General features: G+C 35.4%; 1 protein-coding gene across 1 annotated transcript in view; it reads right to left on the bottom strand.

The window, feature by feature from the left end:
• Csmd3 (CUB and Sushi multiple domains 3) overlaps nt 1-23,290 on the bottom strand; it is a 944,903-nt gene that overhangs the window by 35,551 nt on the left and 886,062 nt on the right. The window contains exons 51-59 of the mRNA XM_075961035.1: nt 21,329-21,514; nt 20,398-20,592; nt 18,692-18,865; nt 16,176-16,349; nt 12,041-12,214; nt 10,750-10,935; nt 9,995-10,168; nt 7,321-7,503; nt 2,392-2,568 (exon numbers count right to left, since the gene is read on the bottom strand). Coding sequence (XP_075817150.1) covers nt 2,392-2,568; nt 7,321-7,503; nt 9,995-10,168; nt 10,750-10,935; nt 12,041-12,214; nt 16,176-16,349; nt 18,692-18,865; nt 20,398-20,592; nt 21,329-21,514 — 1,623 coding nt within the window. The remainder of the gene's footprint in view (nt 1-2,391; nt 2,569-7,320; nt 7,504-9,994; nt 10,169-10,749; nt 10,936-12,040; nt 12,215-16,175; nt 16,350-18,691; nt 18,866-20,397; nt 20,593-21,328; nt 21,515-23,290) is intronic.

The raw sequence follows: 23,290 nt of genomic DNA, 5'->3' as shown, positions 1-23,290 counted from the left end.
CTCTGCCAGCTTGTTTGCAGCTACCAAAGGAGGCTTTGGCCTTTGTGGGCAAAACCATAGATCAGTTTATGGCTTTACCCTAAAATTGGAGACATCAATAGGCCATGATAAATGTTGTGGGTTTTCTCTTGAAAATCTTCAAAAACAACCCAAATCTTTAAATATCCACATGCAACAGGACTGATATTTCTATGTTCTTATATTCTCAGAGATTAGTAGAGCGTGTACATCACCATGAGAGATTAAATATTTGCTTCTGGGATAAATATGTTAATGAATTTCTGAAAGAGTAATTGAATTGTCAGTTTAAACAGAAATCCAACAAAGTCCCATTGGTTTAAACTTTTCAATTTGTTTTGTGGAATTAGTCTTATTCCTTTACAAGTAGTTAATGTCATTTGGTACTATTTATAATAAATCTAAAATACATGATCTATACACCACAAATAAGGTATAATTGTAGTAGTTTAGTCAATGTTTGCCACTAAAAATTCATTTACAGATTAACATCTTTTGTAAACATATAAGTATATACTTTAAAATAAGATAAGACATGTTCCAAAGGTAAAATGTAACTCATTCTAATGGATTTTATAATGAATATTGTGTATGTTTCACCCACAGGCTCGAGTGGTTTATTTTAATATTTTATATCCTCTTATTCAGATATACATTCAGTCTATTTTATATAACCAAACTAGCTTTTGAGCTATTCTTTGCTCATTATTACAGACAGTACACTAAAGCGCATGTCTGTTGAGATATCAAATACATAAATACTTTGCCAATACAGGAAAATAACACAGCTGTAGCAACAAAATGATATTAAGGAGAGGGTAGCAAAAACATCAGTCTGATAATGGTTATAAACTTCTATAATCTCCCAATTAGAACTCCAGTTTTCTTTTGAAATCTCAGCAACAGAGGCTTGTTCAACCACTGCCATTCTTAATGTTTTAGTATAGATACTTCCTGACTAGGGTGGTAGTTTTGTTCCTTGTTATCTCTAGTAACTACATGCTTTCTTCCAAAGCAAGCCTCACTTTGTAGTGTGACCACCAAAGCTATCTCCTCAGAAAGTGAAATAGTCCAAGGTCAAGAACAATATTACTCAGAGCACCTTCTCCTTCGTAGGAATTACATCATATCTTGATATCCATTCACTCAGTCTCATTTTTAATTATTATTCATCACCTAGTTCTCTCTTGTGAGATCAGCCCTGTATTTAGAACTATCTCCTAAAAAATGAAAAAAATTCTGAAAGGTTTCATTGTTCTGGGTAGGTGCCAAGGAGCCAGTAAAAGCCCAATTATCATGCTGAATGTTGGGAATTAAAAGCCCAGTTATCATGCTGAATGTTGGGAATGAAAAGCCTTAGCATTCTTATGACTCAACTTCATATATTAAATGTACTGTCTTTGTCTCAATTGAATAAGACTTGCCAGATGCAAAACATTGAGCATTGGTCATTTTGGTAGTAGAAACCTTACTTCATAAAAAAGAGAAAAAAAGCCGGGTGGTGGTGGTGCACGCCTTTAATCCCAGCACTCGGGAGGCAGAGGCAGGCGGATCTCTGTGAGTTCGAGACCAGCCTGGTCTACAGAGCTAGTTCCAGGACAGGCTCCAAAACCACAGAGAAACAAAAAAAAAAAGAGAGAGAGAGAGAAAAAAGACAGCAAGAATAAGAAAAGATATCTTATAAGCAAACCAGTAAATGATTAAAGGCATGCACCACCACCTTCTGGCTTTGCTTCTTCTTTTTTTTTTTTTTTTACCTGAAACCGAACACAAACTCTTTTTTCCAAAGCCCATGTATACAGTATGCACTATGGGCTCCAGGAACTGGTTATACACACATGTGGTATACTTGGGAAGGTAAAGAGACATTAATAACTTCCATTTAACATAAGTATTTTCTTTTGTTCATTTTTGAGAATTCAATTATGTTCCCCTCCCTTTCTATCCTTATAAATCTCCTGCATCTCCTTGTTCTCTTTGAGATACACTATTTTTACAAGAATATGTGTTTTCTTTTAACATGGATGTGTTTTCACATGCATAAGTGTATATGTAACTACATTTATGTTCCTTGGTATGATGTACTCAGTCTGTACCATTTTAATTTTTTGTATATATTGCAGTTTTATTCTTATAACCTCATGTTTAATAACTATTCATAAAGTTTATTAAATTATATAAAATATGACTGATTTTCTCTTTCCTCATCCAGCCAATATAGTACCTTTGTGAAACTACCAGTTTTTGCAATCACTAAATCATAAACATACATAATCTTTTAATCTCAAAGAGGTAACATTTAGTTGAAATCCTTAGACACCTTTATACATTTTAACTTGAATGAAACTTTTGGAATGTTAAGAAAAGATTTACTTGTACAGTTGGGCAAACTTCCAGACCATGTTCCGTTGGCAGTACACTGTCTTACAGAGGGTCCAGAAAGGATGTAGCCTTCTGAGCAGGAATAGATGACGGAACTGGAAAATGTTGTCCCATCAATTCGAAAGACTTTCCCATTTGCTGTTGTTCCTGGGTTGCCACATTGCACAGCTGTAAAACAAAAGTTTAGGAGCATGTTAAAAAATAACCAAAAGGAAATTTTTTGCATGCAGTTAATGACTAGTATTTCCTTAAAATTATCCAAGGAAATAATAACATTCTTCAAACTTTGCAGAGAAATATCTTCCTATATAGTTTAAATTCAAGATTATTTTATGCTAATTTTATTGTCTTAGTTACTAGATTTCCAATGAAATAACAGTTTTAAAAACTGATGACTCAGAGGCTAAGAGCATTGGCTGCTCTTCTAGAAGGCCCAGTTTCAATTCCAAGTACTCAAACGACAACTCGTAGCTGTCTGCAACTCCTATTCCAGAGGATCTGATTCCTGTATACAGACATACTTGCAGGAAAAACACCAATGTATATAAAATAAAAATAAATACATTATTTTTTTTAAAAAAACTGTTAGTAGAGTTAGTAGTTTTAGTACAACTATTGCAAAGAAAAAGTAACCATTTAAAGAGGGTGGCCTTCATATACCATGAAGTCTTTCTTTTGCCTTAAAACCAGTTCATAAAAGTTTAGACAATTAATAACAAGAATAGTATGCAATAGATTCATTATATTTGCATTTCTTGAGAGCAGCTGTTTTATATATTTATTCATTTATTTACTTATTTACAAAATATAAATATTGTAAACATCTGTGCACATTTTACATAAATATATAACATTTGCATTGCTATAGTTCCTTTCTTTAGGCGATTGAGCACATAAAAAGAAGAAAGTAAATAGAAAAAAATGAATCATGTTTTCAATAAAGAATCACAAATTTGCATTGTCTTAAAGACTAATAAGCTAAAGAAAAAACATACTGTAACACCTAGGTATACTACTCCTCATCATAGGTTAAGAAACTTAACACCCAGCCGGGCGGTGGTGGCACACGCCTTTAATCCCAGCACTTGGGAGGCAGAGGCAGGCGGATCTCTGTGAGTTCGAGGCCAGCCTGGTCTACAAGAGCTAGTTCCAGGACAGGAACCAAAAGCTACGGAGAAACCCTGTCTCAAAAATCCCCCCCCCCCCAAAAAAAGAAACTTAACACCCTACCACCAGATTCTTGTTTAGCCACATTAATTGCTTCTTTACTCACAATACGAGCAGATGAAAAGGCTAAATATCTTCAATGAATGAATGGATTATGAAAATTTGGTATACATTCACAATGGGATACAATTCAGCCGTAACAAAATATAAAATCAAGAAACTTACAAGTAATTCTATGTTTCTAGAAATTACTATAAAGCATAAAGTGACTCAATCCTGGAGACAAACACGATATTTTCCGGCCTGTTTGTGAATCCTACCTTCAACTCTCTCCATGTGAGAACATCACACGGAGTATGAGCAGAAACCAAGGAGCTAAAAGGCGGAGCATGCATTGTGGGAGTTCTAAGAGAAGCATAATAGGTCACAGATGCTATAAAGTGAAAACGTGGAAGTGCAGAGGGGCATATTTACCTGGGGTGGGGGCAGAGGGAGAGGGAGAGAAATTCGATGTTTGAAAGTGACACCAGTTATTGTGTGTGTGTGTGTGTTTGTGTGTGTGTGTGTGTGTGTGTGTAGTGATTATGGTGACAATGTTCCCCAAAGAATACCCCAGTGCCTGGCATGGCATATATACTTTTCAGTTGTTGGTCAGGGGATTTCAAAAGACTCCAGTCAATATAGTCCATTGCTAGTGCCCTTATTTGCCTCCCAGAAACTAAGGTAAGCTGACTTCCTGGTATTCCAGCTTTTAGAATCTTTCCATCACATTTTGGTGATGTTTCCTGAGCTATAGGTACAGGAACTGTGATGTAAATCTGTCTGTTGCTTTTATCTCTGTTGTTCTCTATTTTGTGTTCATTTGTGATTTTCTATAATTGTTTCCGTTTGTTGTAAAAACAGTTTATTTTATGGTGCTTTTCTGAAGGTATAAAAATAAGCTGTAGAATGCAATAGGGAAATACATTGGTCTGGTAAATTCAAATGTAAAATAGACAATAGAAACCAGGGAACATCACCAAAGACATGGTTAAAAAAAAAAAAGACTCTAAGTGCCAGAATACCAGGGAGTAAGCTATGAAACAGTTTCTCCTAGAAATGGCTACATAAATAAGACCAGAACAATGGTAGTATCAAAAGACATGGAATAGGGGAAATCTCATGGGGTATGTGGTTGCTTGGCCTATAGAGAATGGCATTATTAGGAGGTATGCCAGGCATTGTTAGAGCAGCTGTGGCATTGTTGGAGGAAGTGCGTCATTCTGGAGGTGGGCTTTGAGGTTTCATATATGCTCAAGTCATGCCCAGTGACACGGTTCACTTCTTATTGCTTGCAGATTAAGATGGAGAACTCTCAGCTGCTTCTCCAACACCATGTCTGCCTGAATGCCACATTCCATGATAACAATGAACTAAACCTCTGAAATAAGCTAGTCCCAATTAAGTGTTTTCCTTTGAAAGAGTTGCCATGAGTCTCTTCACAGCAATAAAAATCTTAATTAAGGCAGAAGTTGGTACCAGGGTCTTCAGTATTGTTGTGATAGGCTGGACAATAATTTTGTTTAGAGGAATTTGGACTTTGAGACTTTGGCTAGATGAACAATAGCCTAGTTAAATTGACCAAACTAGTAGAAACATGGAAGATAGTGGTGCTGAGGGTAATTTGAGCTGTGAAGGCCTGTCTCAAAAGGTTTCAGAGGAGAATTTTAGTATGTTACATAGAGATTGTTCTTGTAATATTTTGGAGAATAATGTGGCTACTTTTAGCCCTTGTCCAAAGAGTCCCTCTGAGACTAAAGTAAAGAGATTTGGACTAATTTTGTTGGCAGAGGAAATCTCAAAACAGCCTAGTATAGACTCTGTCATGTGGTTATTAATGTTAAATCTAATGAAGGTTTATAAAGAAAAGGTGGAAGCTGAGAAATAAAATACAAAATGTACAATTTGAGGAGAACTACAAACAGGGAGTAAGACCATTCTAAGAGAAAGAAGTGTGTTGCAGTCAACAAAGAACTAGTTGGAGATCTGAAGAACACTTTGACATCAGACAAGGAAATACAGAGTTTCAGGTGTTTGGTATTACTTTGGTCCAGAATTTCCTCACTGTCTTCTCTTTCCTCCCTTTTGGAATGGTAATGCATATCACGTGTCATTATATGTTGTAAGTATGTGATTTGTTATTTAATTTTGATTTTACAGGGGACTACAGTCAAGAGATTGCAGAAATCTCAGAAGATACTTTGAACTTTTGATTTAAAGCATTGTTGAGACTGTTATAAACTGTGGGGACTTTTGAAGTTGGACTAAAAACATTTTTCATTATCTTATTGACACAATCTTGTGGAAGCCAGGATGTGGAATGTTGTGGAGTGAGTAGGTACGGTTTTCAGAGATTCATGTATTTGAATGCATGACCTATAGAGAGGGGCACATTTAGGAGTTGTGGTCTTGTTGGAGTAGCTGTGGCATTGTTAGAGGAAGTGGTTCAGACTTTGTGAGTTCCTATGAATCGAGTTAGTTGTTTTTGTGGGGTTTCTAGTGATGCCCTTGAACCTTTTGGCTCCCACAATCCTTCCTCCCTGTATTCAGCAGGATTCCTCAAGCTTGGCTTATTTTGCTGTGTGTTTCTGTATCTGTTTTCTTCAGTTACTGGATGAAGGACAATTGGGATACTCATCAATTTGACCACAGCAGGTGGCCAGCTTAGGCTACCTATCCTTTATCACTAGGAGTCTTAACCTGGGATCATCCTTTTAGTTTCATGGAAGTTTCCCTTGCATCATTTTGGTATCAGGTTTATTTTGTTTGCTTGGTTTCTGATTTTTGGGTTTTTTTTTTCCCTCAGACATTAGGTCCCAACCAGTTTCCCCTCCCTCTACTCTTTCAAGTTCCCCCACATACATCCCTTCTGCAATTCTACTGCTCCTCCATCTTCCTTCAGAAAAGAGCAGGCCTCCAAGGGACATCAACTAAACACACGTAACATGTTACAATATAATTAGGGACAAACACGCATACCAAAGCTAAAGTAACCCAATATGACTGAAAAGGGTATACTGTTTTTAAATGAATGACCAAACATGTTTCGATATAATTATTATCATTCATAATTCTCTGTCAGAACAGTGTCAATGAAATACTGCTTTCAGATGAGGATCTAAAAGTTATAGTAATATTACTATACTAATATAGTAATGTAATAATATAATAATAGTACCCAGGTGATTTTGAATACAGATTTAATTGGAATGTCATACTGGTCAGTCTTTCATTGTTGTGAAAATGTACCCAACTTAAAGGGCATAGGATTTGTTTTGGCTCACAGGGTCAGAAGTTGTAGCATACAGCCAGATGACCCCACCATAGAAGGTTGTGACAAATGAGAGCATCGTGGCAGTGGGTTGAGCTGGCAGAGCAAAGAGTCTCACTCTGAAGTGACAAGGAAGGAGAGAGGAAGACTGGAGACCATACTCACCCTTCAAAAACATGCACCTAGCCACCTACTTCTTAAAACAAAGCCCATCTTCCATAATCATACCACCTCCCAATATTCTTCTAAAATTTTAATTTGTTGGAGGTTTTAATGAAACCGTTATGGGGGCCAGAGCCTTCCTGATCTACTTCTGTCACTGGAAATATTCTCATGCGCACAGTCAGATAGATGTTTTATTAATTCTTCAGTTCAATATAGTTTATAATCAGACAGCAGTACGAGTAGCACTCTTAGGAGAGCTAACTCCAATTTGAGATTACCTTTGCACTCTGGCTGTCTCCCAGTCCAGCTGCCATTGGATAAACAAGTTCTTTCTTCTGAACCATAAAGGATATATCCAGAATCACAAGCAAAGCGTACAGTACTTTTAGTTCTGAAGTCACTTTCCTGTCTAGAGCCATGACCAGGAGTGCCTGGGTCCCCACATGTACCAGTAGTATCACCTGCATGCAGAAAATGGAAATTAATTTATTATGATATGCGTTTATTAAATTCACAAATTTGGCTAATTGATAGACATTACTTTTGTAAGTGCTGTTTTCACATAACTTAACTGCATAGAAATGTATTTCACGTGAGTCACACGAAGAGAAAACACAAATAAAAAAATGATACCTGAGTATCAAGTTATTTTTCTTATTGGAGATTTGTAGACCAAATTTTAAAAGATTATGGATATTTCTTTAATGTTTTTAGAATCTAGCTCGTAATGGAACTTATGGGGAATTTATAAATGATGAAACTATGGATTCAACAATTCATACATAAAAATTAAAAAGACTGGATTCAGTAACCACAGAATTCTCTGAATCACCTAATTATTGCTGCGTTTTCAGTTGTTATTCTGGAACTACAGTATGCTAGATTCGAGTAAATCTCATAACAGAATTATTTCTATACATTGAAAATGGTCCCTTTTTAAATTTCCTCTTCCAATGACTGTCAGCAACAAGATAGCAACAAACTGCATTTTTTCATGTGTGAAAACGCAGGAAGTAAATCTCTGAATAATCCTGAGGTAGAAGCTTGGTATTAACTTTGCAACAGAGTGTCCCTCATCGTTCTCATCACCAGGATCTTGTGCTTTTCTTTAAAGGTTACTGTTTTCTCACTTTTTGGGACCAATTGGAGTCCTGGCTTTCAGCTGCTCTTCCCTGCTAGAGCCTTCTAATTGGAGTTACTAAAAGCTGTGTCTTGCCTAGAGGATCAGAGGATGGGATTTTCACCTGCTGGCCATTGACTGCTGGGTATTTAAGCCTCTATGGTACTATTAAAGAAGGGCTTTGTACCAGTGATTAGACATCCGTGTGTCTGTCTGTCTCTGTGTGTGTTTGTGTATTTCAACCTCCAGCCCCTTGCCCGAAGCTCGCAAACTGAATTGTAGCGCATAGAGCACAGACAGGGGCGTGGTGCACGGCACTCACTTTCTACACTACTGAGCTTTCTCTAACCACAGAATCCATAGAAACTGTGAGGGCACTTAGATCACTTTCTGGATACACTTTCTGACATGTTCTGACATGTTCTCTGTGGAAACTTTCCTCAAAATTTCTCTTTTATATGTGACGTTATGCTATTCACTACACACATTTTCAGGATGTTATTCACTGTTTAGACATATGCAATCGTTTATTCTTCAATTTGGTTTTAGGCTTTTAGTATACTACATACATAGGGAGGGGGATGTTTATATGTACAGTTGGTCTTCTGGGAATTTATTTATTATCAGTAACTTAAAATAAGACCAATTTTTCATGGAAGGCACTTATAAAATTACACTGATTGGTAGGTTTGATTCGAAGTGCCAAACAATCACTGTGCACGGAAATGCCAGTGTTTTGAAGATGTGAGTGCAATTATTTCACCTTTTCACCTATAAAGGGAAAGCAATGTAAAACTAATACTAATAATTTGCATGTCCTATCTCTACAAAGTAAAAGTTATATAAAAAGATAGATTACTATGTAAATTTTGAGAAGACTAGAAAAATAGCATCATATGTAGTTAATGGGTGAACATAAATAGTATCAATGAGAGATCTATTTGATATCTAAAGTTTATAAATTTCTAAAGAAAACAAATAGGATATAAACCATAGGGAAATCCATGAAATACTCTGTCTACTGGTTATTAATAAAATAGCAGTTTCATATGCATTAATTTAAATATAACTTCAATAGCTATAAGTAGTTAATATAGATGATATCCATAATAAATAACATTAGTATTAATAAGTTGCTTTCCTAAGATTTATTAAGTTATTTCAATTAAAAGCATTTAGGAATTTTTAAAAAATTTGCCACCTAGTAATCATTGTTTAGAAAGTAAGATAATTGAATTCTGATAAAAATTAATCATATAAATTTTCCTTCTTAGGAAAACAAATGATTTGTACTAAAATAAAATGTCTACTTTATCATAGCAAGTTGAACAACCTTTATGAATCCATAGAGAAACATGTTCTAATACTACATAATTGTTTACATGGGGTACAGCACAATCCAAAATATATACCTGAAATTTATTATCTAGGGCAAAGGTTCTCAACCTGCAGGTTGTGACCCTTTGGGATCAATGAACCCTCTCATGGGTTCACATATCAGATATCTTGCATATCAGATATTTAAATTGTGTTTCCTAACAGTTGCAAAATTATATTTATGAAGTAGCAATGAAAATAGTTTTATGGTTGGGGTCACCACAATGTGAGGAACAGTTACAGGGCCACAGCATTAGGAAGGTTGAGGACCACTACTCTGGAGACTCAGCCGTCCTTTGCCGGCCAATTTCCATTACCTTACAAGTATCCTAAAGAATGAGTTCAGCTTTCACTCAAAATTTTTCCGAGAAACGCTGGAGTCCTTAGAGAACACTCTCTGGATTAGTAATCATAGGATAATTTATGACGCACACCACTCTATTTCCCAGCCGTACCTGAACAATGAGGCTGAGAGCCACTCCAATGTCCATTTAATTGGCAAGTCCTGGAAGCCTGGCCTAGAAGAGAGCGCTTTCCTGTGCAGGAATAGTGAACGGTTGACCCAAAAGTATACTTCTCTCCAGACAGGACTGCATTTGGGGGAATGCCAGGGTGTCCACAGTCAATCACTACAATACATAATTATTGAATATAAAATTTTTTTATATCTCCTATCGAACCACCCAAATCAGCTTGTTTACAATATAAAAGTAAAATTTCTATTCAAACATATTAAAGCCATTTCCATTCAGCAGTCTGAAGATCACATATGACCAACGTAAGGAATGACTATAGATGAATACAAAATCAGAAATATAGTTAAAACATTCTGATATTTTATTTATTTATTTTAAAATTTTCAGTTCTCAACTGTAAACTTTCTAGATGGCAGCATTATATTGCAATGTCAAAAGATTAGTGATAACTTTCAGATGGACATATCTCAAGATCTCAAAGACTCTAGAAAACATACGCAAGAGCGATAATATCATAGAATATTATAGAAAACTATATATTTTAGTAAAAATTGATATTATAAAAAACATTTAGACAAAGAATCTGCAAAATATGTAGATGTGTAATTTTGAAACTATTTAATTCAGTCAATATAATTTCCTCAGGTGTATAGTTTTGAATATAGGTTGGCAATAACTGTCAATATTATTTACATGGCAGTGTTTCATAGGAACAATTCATATTATCTACTTACTGATGCATTCTGGCAAAGGTTTGTCCCATTGTCCATTTGGCTGACATATCAAAACTGAAGAGCCAAACAAAAAGTATCCTGGGTTACAGTCATAGAAAACTACCGTGCCATAGGTGAAATTCCCATGCTCTATTTTGCTTTCTCTTTTGGAATTGGCTGGAATCCCAGGATCAGAACAGTTGACCACTAAATAAGTGAAAAAATAAAAAAGTTAGCTTGAGAATAATATAATTATAACTAGATGCAACTCTGTTGAAATTTTTAAAAACTTAGTTTCTGAAGTAAATTCAATTAAATAAACCACATATTCCAGAAATTTAGTTAATCCATGAACCACTGAAATAATTGCCTGAAATTCGTGTAGGTAGAAGCATAGGAAAAATTTCAACAATTTTAAGGATCATAGTAATTCATAAGAATTATGGTAAATGTAGACTAAAGAACATTCCACTTAAGCTATTTTTAAGAATACCAAAGAGAAAGTGGTGGTATATTATTATTTTTCACAAAATGATCTTTATCATATTTCATTTACAAAAGAATTTACTAAAAAAGACTCTTTTAATCTGTTACTATCTGGTAAGCAACAAGAAGAACTTATGCAAATAGCATGGGAATCCAGGGCATTTTGCAAAAGTACAAAGTCCATAAATTCGAAAAGCACATTTCTGTGCTCTTGAACAGAAAAGGAATTTAAAATGATTTTGAGTACTGTATGTATGCCTTCAGAGATAGCTGTAGCTTAATAATATTAAGCAGAAAGAAAGTCTTATAATTCTAGACATAGAACTGAGGACAGGGAGAAATGTCATGGGGGTCCATTTCCACGTAAAGAACTACAGGGAACTAATAACTGCGGTAAGAGAAAGCAGTCTTTCTTGGGACGAACCTTAAATTGGTTAAGCAATATAAAGTGATACAGTAATAAGCCAGATACACAAGCATCTAGATCAGCTTCTGCAGGGTGTAGTTACTTATTTGTGCATTAGGAATAGATCCCTACACATTGGGACTGAAGGGAGGATGTAGAAGGGGCTATGGAAGGCTCTGAAGTGAGGAAAGTAAAGGGCAGAAATAATGTAATTATTATTTTAAAAGAATTATAAGTAAATAGATGAAAATAAAATTGAAAAATTTAACAATTAAAAACATGAGATGAGAGGACACCAATATTCAAGCCTTTTGTTTTATTAGTTAATAATCCGCTACTGTTCTGCCTGAGCTGTTCAGATTTATCACCTAATACAGATACTGCTGCATGCCCCTAGAAGGAATGTGGTGATCTGGTTACCTTTGCACACAGGTGGGGGATGGCTCCACTGCCTGTTGGCCTGGCACTGTGCCTTTGTTGGCCCTTGCATGATATACCCAACATTGCAAGAGAATGTTACCACATCATTAAAGTTGAACCCATTTCCACTTGTTCTTCCATAAATTGGACTACCCGGGTGACCACAGCTAACAGCTAAATCATTGGGGAGAGGAGAAAAACAGTAAAGCATATCAATTATCACATGATAATTTCTTAGATTCAAAATAAAAAAAATCACTTACTATATGGATACACACAAAGTATTTTTTACTAATAAAAATATAGAGAATCAGTAAAATATATTGAGGTAAACAAACTATAAGATTATAATATTGTGTGTGTTTTTAGAGACTGGTGTGTGTGTGTGTGTGTGTGTGTGTGTGTGAGAGAGAGAGAGAGAGAGAGAGAGAGAGAGAGAGAGAGAGAGAGAGAGAGAGAGAGATTCATGTGCATATATTTGCACATATATGTGCAGGTATATGAATAGAAGCTGGACAAGGGTGTTGGGTGGCCTCCTCTGTTACTCTGCCATTTTCTTATCTCTGCAGCTCAAACCTTCTGACCAGGCTGGTAGGCTGTGAGTCCCAGCAATCCTTCGGTTTCCCATAACCCTGGGGTTACAGACTCAAGCCAGACTATGCCTTATTATCTACATGGGAACAGGAACCAGAGCTCAGTTCTTTATGGTTGTCTAGCAAGCGTGGTTTTTTTGTTTAGTTTAGTTTAGTTTAGTTTAGTTTTTTTTTTTTTCTGTTTTTTTTTTTTTGAGACTGGGTTTCTCTAAGCATTTTTAACCATGAAACATCTTTTAATCCACTTAGTTATGAAGGTTTTAGTAAAGCCTTACATATTTTTAATATATCCCATGCTTGCTTCTGTTCTATATAGATGTTTGATGTTGTTTCTCTTTTTTGTATATCCTGAAATCATACTGAAATACAAAAAACAATTCTACATAATAACATGCATTTTCACCCCTAGATGCTTGCGGTAAGGATCAACTGACATAGTGTAACTTTAATAGTTAATTTTAAGGGATGCAATACTTGTATTCATTTTTCAATGTAATTTTGAAATCATTATTTTGATATTATATAGAAAATATCATTAAAGGTTAATAGACAAAAGTGTTGGAGTCTTAACAAGACGAGATAATGTAGACAACAGGAACCAGTACATGGTGCTTATCTAGAAGTGTCAATCATGTTTTGAAATAAACAATGCTACCATTCTTCAAGTCAATCAGTCTTACTGGATAGTATTTGATAATTTAACACTTTTACTCTGAAATTATGTGCTCAGTAAAATTATTTGGATCCTTTTTATGTTATGGTTCTTTCATTAATTTTATGAGGTGTTGTATTTTCCCAAACCCTGCTCTTCTAGGAAGTGTTTTCCTGTGTCAGCTCACTCTGTTAATCAGACCAGCCCCAGGAATGAGGCTTCATAATTGGGTACAGAAAAAAAAAACTATAGCTGTTTTTAGTACTTTCTAAATGACCCAGGGGCAATTACTCTTCAGCTACATTGTTAATGTCAACCTACTCACTTGGAAATTTAACTGCATCTTATTCTTGCTTAAAATTATCAATAAAAAAACAGTTTCTCCCCTCAGGGCCTCTTTTCATTTATAGTCCTAATCATTTAAAAACAAAGGCAGTGGCATTATTTGGTCATGCTTGAATTTATATGAAAAATGAAAAAAAATAATCTAGGGCAAACACAAGACAAATATTGCTCTATTTAAGTTATCTAGCGGTGGTGGTGGTGATGTGTCTGTATGTAGGATGAGTTTAAATGTTTATTATTCCTTTCTTAACCAAAACCTAAAAACTCAAACACATTTCCTATGAAACACCTGTTATTTTTTTTAAAAAATGAGAATAATATAATTTCTAAATATTACTTAAATTAGTAATTGATTAAATAAGTCTTTTGTTTAACTCATATTAATCACGTTTTCTTTAAAGCTTGCAAAACTTTTGTCCATAGCCTATGATGCTGCAAGTGAAAAATGCTGATGTCTATACTGCCACTCACTAGACAATATTCTTAAAATATTAATGTAATTAATTGAAAATGGCAGTTATTAGGAGAAATTTTAAAATATATGGACAATTAGGTAAAGGTAAAATGGATCACAATATCACACATGTACATCTGGGCATTAATGATAATAAGAAAAGGTAATGCAATTATCCTTACTAAGCTATAATTTTAATTTTTGTGCAGTATTTAAAATAAATACAAAAAACTTCAGAGACAGAAATAATATGGAGAAGAAAATGTGGTTTCTGGAGTCAAGCTCATCTCCAGTAACCAGCTTTGGAAGGAGCGGTGCTGGGGATTGGTCTGTTTTCCTTGGCAGATACAGAATTCACGGGGGAGGAGGGCGCAGGTGGTTGTGAGAGAGAAATGCTGAAAAAGGAACACTTGAAGCAAACAATCACTCCATACTGTGCCACATAGAAGCCGTCTGACTTAAGCCCTCACCTGCTAGAGATGAGACTTCAGAAAAGTTCTGCTCTACGTGGGATCCTTTACATGCACACACACACACACACACACACACACACACACACACACACACACACACACACACACTGAATTCTGCTCAGTATTAAGGCATTTCCAGATTAAATGGTACACCACTAGCCCAAGAGTTCAAGTATCAGTTGAGGACTCATGAAACAATGATAAAGAAGAACACTTTGATCTTATTCATGGTGCTTCAGCCCAGGTAGCCTCAAAGCTACTTCTGCCCAATCTCCTTCAGTGCACTGCTCTCTACTTCCTGATTTAGAGGAACTCATTCCCTTCGCACATGAGTGAGCCATGCCGAGACTGCCTTCCCTTTCTTCCTCTGTCTTAAAGTTCTTGTGCTTTGTCATCAATAATAAAAAGAAATGAATGATATCGCCACGGTCAAATTCATATTTCATGTATAGGAAGAGACTCCTGATAATTCCCAAGCACAGCTGTAACTATTTAAGGAATTAACATAAAATCCAAAACAAATCAAAATCCTTTTATTTATTTATTTTATATTTTATGTGTAGGGTGTTTTACATTTACACTTGCCTGTGTACCACATGCATGCAATGGCCACAAAAGATAGAGAGCCTGAATCTGGAGTTTCTAGTTGTGAAGCTACTATATTTGTGCTGAAAATCAAACCTTGGTTCTCTAAAAGAGAAATCGGTGCTATTAACCACTGCACTATCTTTCTAACACCCTTATATCTTTAATGCACAGTTTCATACATAAATCCACTAAAACGTTTATTGAAATGCTGAGTGTGTTCATTCAAATATAATTTTTAAATGTCCAATAAAATATGTAGTCAGTTTTATATTTGTAGTAAAATATTTTAAATATAGCTATAAAAACTTTCTAATATTGGTCGAACTATTTTCATCACTTATCACAACATATTATTCCAACTTCACATATATACTATTGATATATTTGAGAATATGATGGTTTCTGAAGCTAAAGGGAACCATAATGATAAACACTTTCAGATGTTTCTGAAATGTAGTTCTGAAAGAGCAAATTACTTTACTTAAGTGACGTAATTAGCAATGTATCTGACATCGGTACAATGGCTCTGCCTATGATGTCTGATGCTTTTCCTCCACTAATTACAATTCATCAGGATTCTATTTGATGAGCGAGCTATAGCACCCTAATTACTAAACACATTTACCAGAAGAATTTACAGTAGAAAAAGCTTTGTAGTCTCACATCACAAGAGTGTTGACATTGTTACAGTGGTGTCAACAACTTGAAAACCTTATGGTAAAAACGTGCTGAGAGTATGCCATACTCACACCAATGTTTCTTGTAAATATTTTCAACAAACGCTGAGGTTCTGAACTTAAATTATGTCTTCATGAAAAATATAAGGAATGTACAATTTAATATTATCCTTATATATAGTTTTATATGATCCTGAGAGATTATTGCATAGCAGTAAACCTGAACACAGTATAAAATTTAATTTCCAAGGCCATTTAAATACTGTAAAAAAATTATCTTGTTTAGTGAACACGATTCATTGACTATTTCAGAATACAGGAGGTCTCTACTTTCTTTTGCCATGCTTACTTACGCACACAGGATGGGAGCTGACCAGACCAATTGTGATCCTGCTGACATATCCTCACTGAAGAGCCAATCAAACGAAAGCCAGGATTACACTGATACACAACCGTGTCTCTGTATCCATAATTTTCTCCAATGACTTGACCATTCACTATGAGTTCTGGAATTCCACAGTGACCCGCTGAAATTTGTCAAATAATGTTTTAATAATGTAACTGAGGATTTTATTTATTATTTATATGCATAATTAGATTCACTAAATATTTAATAATTCATACAGAATTAAAGAACATAAAGGTAACTAGGATACATTCTGAAACATCAAAAATTTAGAAATATAAACAATTGCCTAGTGGAGTGGTCTAAAAGAAGTTTCAAGACATTTCCATATACTGAAGTGGATATCTGACAAGCAAAATATTGGTGAATAAAGAAGAAAACAGTGTTTAGGGAAAAAAAAATGTTAGTATAACTCTCCCAGTGTGTCTCTGAGGGAGTGGGGTTTTGACACAACATCTTCACATCCAATCAAGTGAGTATAATCCAAGCCTGGTTTATGTGTTCTATTTAGAATGTAAAATGCTATATTATTAACATTTTTACATTTTTTTTCTTGTCTTTTCTTTCTTTCTTTTTTTTTTTTGGTTTTTTTTTTTTTTTTTTTTTTGGTTTTTTGAGGCAGGGTTTCTCTGTAGCTTCGGTGCCTGTCCCGGAACTAGCTCTTGTAGACCAGGCTGGCCTCGAACTCCCTGAGATCCGCCTGCCTCTGCCTCCCGAGTGCTGGGATTAAAGGAGTGCACCTACATTCTTTTTCTTTAAGAAGAGGAAAATAAAGAAGATAGATCCAACCTCCAGGCTGAGCCACTACTACTCACTAGTGAGATTCTGCATTTTAGAGGAGGATATACTGCTGAAACTTTTCTAAAGCTGGACAATCTGTAACTGCTTTCTGAACATTTATAATACCCACAGATAAGTATAGTCATTGTCTCTCATCAAATAAGCTTCTTCTTGAAGCAGACAAAGGTCAGTACTATAAAACAAAAACATCAAAATCCAGAGAAGAGCTGACTATGGGTGCAGAGCCAGTGATACATAAACAACCCTACCTTTAGAATCAAGACTCGGGGAAATTGAAGAAGAAGAGACAGAACGATTGTGAGGGATAAAGAATTTGGAAATTTGCTATGAGATTATGTTCTGTATCTGAAGGGAGGCTACACCTATGAAATCTCAAGAAAATGGCTTCCTAAACATGACCTTAAAGTGATACCATCATAACGCATGCTGTCATGGCTAAGGGAAACCTCACAAGGACCCAACCCTAGATGAAGACCTATAACTAATTAACAACTGCTAAGAGAAGAAGTATTAATCTTCTTCAGGGATGAGTCCTATAAATGAATATCCAATGCCATGCTGCTAGCCATAAAAATATCTACATACTATCAGTATTAAATAGACCCAGAAAATTATATTTATACCCATCTAGATTGATGTGGGAGTGTCATATATCAATCTGTTGATTTCATTGGTTAAGTAATAAACAAACTGCTTGGGCTTATAGTTTAGAACATAGGTGGGTGGAGTAAACAGAACAGAATGCTGGGAGGAAGCGGAAGTGAGGTAAGACGCCTCAGACAGAGACGCCATGCCCCGCTCCCGGGCAGACACACGCGATGAAGCTCCGACCCAGGATGGACGTAGGCTAGAATCTTCCCGGTAAGACCAGTGTTCACAGATTATTAGAGATGGGTTGATCGGGATATCAGAATTAGCCAGTAAGGGCTAGAGCTAAAGGGCCAAGCAGTGTTTAAATGAATACAATTTGTGTGTTGCTATTTGGGGCATAAGCTAGCCAGGCGACCGGGGTGCTGGGGACGCAGCCCCGCCACTCCAATTACTACACTAGATATGTTTATGTAACAATAATAACTTAAGTAAGAGGCCCTAGATTTGAGAAAGAGTGGGAGAATAGCATGTATGCCATAGGACTTGTTACCAAAGTGAGAGTAAATTTTGTAGTATTTTAATTAAAAATAAAATTAAAAATCAAGAATATAGAACCATATAAAATAGACAGAGGAAAAGAAGCTAACTTCCGAAAATAGAAAACAGAAATATATACCACTGAGTAATATAATCATTAGATAAAATCACTTTGAGAATATCAGCAAAATTGTTGAGTATAAACTGACCATGCTTTAGAATGAACTGGCTGGTGATAAGCCAGTTTCTATGTACAGGCATTTTCAGTAATTAGTTGCAACTCTTTTATTTTCATCATGGAATTCGTGTATCCCGGTAACAGCATGAGATTATTGTTAGAAACATTATCTGTTTGACTTTAAGAGTTATCTGTTTTCTATTGTGAGACATTGTTAGCATTAAACCTCTTCTGATGTTTTGCTACCTTCCTAAATGAATCAAAGTGGCCACCTCATTTCAGGGACTAGGTTCAGTTTTCTGTTGTGTGTGCCGGTTGTGTGTGGAGGGAAGATAAAGTGAGTTAAAAACCCATACCTAGACATCTGGTTTCTGATCCGCTCCATAGACCTGAGGAAAGACATTCCCTCACAGCAGAGCCCACCAGCATGAATCCCAAATCACACGTGAAGATGGCTGTGGAGCCATAGGAAGTTTGCGTTCCAATCTTATTTCCGTTTGGAGGTGTTGGTAATTCTCCACAGGAGATGACTTAAAAACAGTAAGTAAACACACATGAGATATGGTTAAAATGCACTTGCCAATAAATAACATGCTGCTTATATTTTAAGTTAACTTTGAAATGATTCTCTTAAATATGAAAATGACATTTTTAAATCAAATTTGAATGTGAAAGAATAGAAAAATGATATGATATATTCAATATTTATTGTTTCTGATTAGAGAGAGTATAATTAATCTAAATCTCCCCTTAACTTTGAAGATTGAACAGAGGTATGTGAAGTAGAAGCTATTATAATATCTATAAATCTATTTTATTGTCATTATTTCTTAACCTTATTATCTTACGCCATTGGGGCAAGCAAAATCTATGCCAGCATAGAGATTTAGAAAGCAAACTGTAAACACACATGCTTAAAAGGAAATGTTATCCATAAATACTTATAAGCTAGATATAATATAGCTAACTATCTGTAATATTAAATTTATTAAAAATCATATTCTCATTTGTCTAATTATTTATATATAAAATATCAATGTCTGTACTGTGTTTTATGAAATAGATTTGTTTTGGATTCAGGTTAAAAACGATTTAATCTAATGTGTCTTCTGTTACAAAATAACAAACAGGCAAAGGAAGTTGGGTTGTATTTACTACTTAAAAACAGATATATACAAATGAACTGATAATTCTCAATTTGATTAAATAGCGCTTTAGATTTATGTAAGTCTGAATCTAGATGGTATATCAAATATATCAGGACATCATCTCAACAACTTTACAAAACAGGGTTAATATTTTACTTATTCAAGAAATTGAGAATCAGAAAGAATAAACATCATATAGCACTGCTACTGAAATCAGATGGTTTTAGGTGACCTGAACTAGACATCATTTCTGTATTTACAGACTCTTTGGGTTGTTTGAAATGGTTAATTCATCATGTAATTTCATTTTTAAAAGAATAAATTCAATACATATAAAAACCTTAAAACACTTCCCATCAAGTATTCAGTACACTATGACTATGAATATAATATAGCTGCTATGATGAGATTTTTTTCAGTAATAGCTCACCAGTTATTTTATTCAATATATTTAGTAAACATAATGAGTAAACCTTAATGTGTAGTAAGAGTGATTTTAATAATTATAAATGTGGACTGCGCTTACATTTCCTGGCTGCCCATACCCAAATACTCAGCCTTCTGCTACCTCTACTTGGATTTCTCGCCTGGCTATATTCTGCCCTGCCATAGGCCAAAGGATCTTCTTTATTAACCAATGGTTATAAAACATATTTGCTGCATACAGAGAGGAATTCCACATCAATTAATGACATTTTTTACTAGTTTTGATGATTTACACCTGCAGTCCAGGTACTCTGAAGGCTCATTTGAGCCCAGGATTCTGAAGGTAGTCTGGGCAACAAGTCTCAAAGGAGCACTCATACAGCAGAAAGAATCAGTCATTCTAATGATTGTGTTGTCTATATTTTGAAAAAGAAATAATTCAAGAAATTCACTCCCCAAAAAGAACTTTGAAAACAAGCGGGGCATACTTTGGCAGTATGGTCTTTCAGTTCTCCAACTCCAAGTACCATTAGGAAGGCATTCAATAGAAGCAGGACCGAGTCCATGATAACCAGGGTCACAGCTGAAAACCACCTTAGTCTTGTATTCATAATGTGATCCATTCACAATTCTCCATCTTCCATGCTCCAAGGTAAAGGAATTGATGCTTGGACAAGTAACAACTGCACAAATGGAAGAATACAGATGCTAACAAGGCAAATTATCCAGTTCATGACATCTTACAAATACCTAAAGTGTATTAAATCCTTTAAATTGCCATTGCTTTAGTTCATTCTCTATTGCACTCTACAAAATAATAATTGTTCATTTTTTTCACACTAATCATTAATTACTTCTATTTCCCCAGAACTCTTGGAGGTTAATTTATTGAAAAGAAACCTAGAACTTCATTTATTGAAGTAGAACATCACTAAAGTAAACATGTTTTTAAAAAGCTCTCTATACAGTTTACTAACAAATGCCATTTTATAAAGTAAATAAAAATTGATTGCCTAAAATAAAAATACCTCATTTGATATATACATATTTTGGAATTTCTGAACATGAATAAAATGTCTGTTTCCTGTCCTCTAGTCTTTCATAGTAGAAAAAAAAGATTATTAACTAACTCTTCATCCTAGGATATTTCAGAGATTTGCTTTTAAAAGTCAACAGTATGCCGGGCGGTGGAGGCAGAGGCAGGCAGATCTCTGGGAGTTCGAGGCCAGCCTGGTCTACAAGACCTAGTTCCAGGACAGGAACCAAAAGCTGCAGAGAAACCCTGTCTCGAAAATCAAAATAAATAAATGAATTAATAAATAGATAGATAATAAATAAATAAATGTCAACAGTACACAGAATTTTAAGTCATAGCATACAAACTACACACTTTTGACACATTTCTGTAACCGTACATACCAACACAACGAGGGGTCTTGTTATGATTACTCCATGTTCCATCTGACTGGCAGGTGGCTGTGGTGAGTTCCTTGGATGAGAGTCTGTATCCATCATTGCAAAAGTAGGTAACTCGGGTTCCAACCAAATAGTCTGTTGTCAGTATTCCCCCATTTGTTGGGGCTTTTGGAATGCCACAGGAAATTGCTTGAATAAAAACACACAAAACACACATACACAATTATGGCAAAAGGAAATGCAATACGACCTCATGAAATCTTTAACTGTCAAACATTGGGAATTAAGGTCAGGTGGTGGTGGCATACGCCTTTAATCCCAGAACTTTGGAAGCAGAGGCAGGGGGATCTCTGTGAGTTCAAGGCCAGCCTGGTCTACAAGAACTAGTTACAGGACAGTCTCCAAAGCTACAGAGAAACCCTGTCTTGAAAAAGAAAAAAAAAAAAGAAAGAAATTCACAATAGATCACAAAAGAGCTTTTCTGAACTGTACATTTTGAATAATTTATTTGAAACTGATAATAAAAGTTTAAGTTGGTGGCTCTGTATACTATTCTACGTTTGTGTCTTGGCCTCTCAGCTTTTCTTCATCTATTTTGGTTTTAGTGTTCATAAAGTCTAAGTGGCAATACAAGTCAGGTAAATATATGGTGTGGTTAGTGCTTAGTGCACAGCATTGAGTTAGATTGCCTAATTTGATAGTGCTAATCAATAAGTATTAAACATTATGTTGGGAGACCAGAAATTCTCATTTCTATGTTATCTAGGAATAAAACAAAAGATTAATATTAACCAAAATATATTTCTTGTCATAAGAATAGCCACAATGTGTGATAAGCACTAATGATAGCAGAGTGCACGTGGGACTTGTTCAATAAATAGCAGGCCAGAAGTTATTCTTGCAAACATAACTATAAACTTTCTGAATTTCATTTTAGATGCTTAGTTTTAAACTACAACTCATTAGCTTAGGTGAGCATTAGTTTTTCTATGCTATGTTGTCACAGATATTTATTTACATGTATATTTCAGTTCATTTGCTTTTAAAATACTATATATAAATTCTACATACTGACTCTTGTCCATGTTTGTCCAAAATTACACAATAAGCATTTTCTAGATGATAAACAATTATATAATTACCTCAACCAATGTCTGACAGCATTTAGAACCATAAATAAAATAAAATTCTTTTACCCAGTCCATAAGACTTCAATTAACATTGGTGTCCTGCCTGCAAGATGTGCTAGTACAATGACAGCACAAACCTTGTGGGGTTAACCCACCAATGTGTGATTTTATGTCAAGCCCATTCCATGAGTTAAAACCACTACCCAACAGCTGCTTGGATGACCAAGAACCTGAGAAGATAGCCCAGGGACCTAATAAAGCAAACACTACTTTTCTACAAGAAATTTAAAAAATAAAATAAAATAAAAAACAGTCCAGCCATCATCAGAGAGCTTCCCCCTGCAAGCAGAGGGGAACACATAAAGAGACTGACAGCCTGACATCAAGCAGAGAGTGAGAGACTTTGGAAGACTCAGTCCAAAATGGGAAGTCTCCGTCAAATCCTTTCCTTCTGGCGCCAAGGAACCCTGAGGAAGAGGAGGCAGAAGGATCATAAGATCCAGAGGAGATGGAGGACACCAAGAAAACAAGGCCCTCTAAATCTACATGAGCAGTCTCGTAGACTTGACATACAATGATGCTGGATTCAGAGAGCCTGCACGGGTCTTTCCCAGATGGGGTCCTAAGGCTAAAAGAAGAGTGGTGACAGGATCCTATCCCTAATCCAGAAGCTACCTCTAACTGATAAACACTTGCAAATGAAAATTTAGTGGGTTTTTTTTTGTTGTTGTTGCTCACATGATATCCTTTTATTGCATATGCTTCTTGGCAGTTACTGTAGAAAAGGGATAAGCATTTTAGGCAGGAAAGCCAGAGTGGAAAACCAAAGTGTTTG

Source organism: Microtus pennsylvanicus, chromosome 2, assembly GCF_037038515.1.
Source record: "Microtus pennsylvanicus isolate mMicPen1 chromosome 2, mMicPen1.hap1, whole genome shotgun sequence".
Classification (NCBI taxonomy): domain Eukaryota; kingdom Metazoa; phylum Chordata; class Mammalia; order Rodentia; family Cricetidae; genus Microtus; species Microtus pennsylvanicus.
Note: the sequence above shows the minus strand (reverse complement) of the source record. Positions and strands in the feature narration are given on the sequence as shown.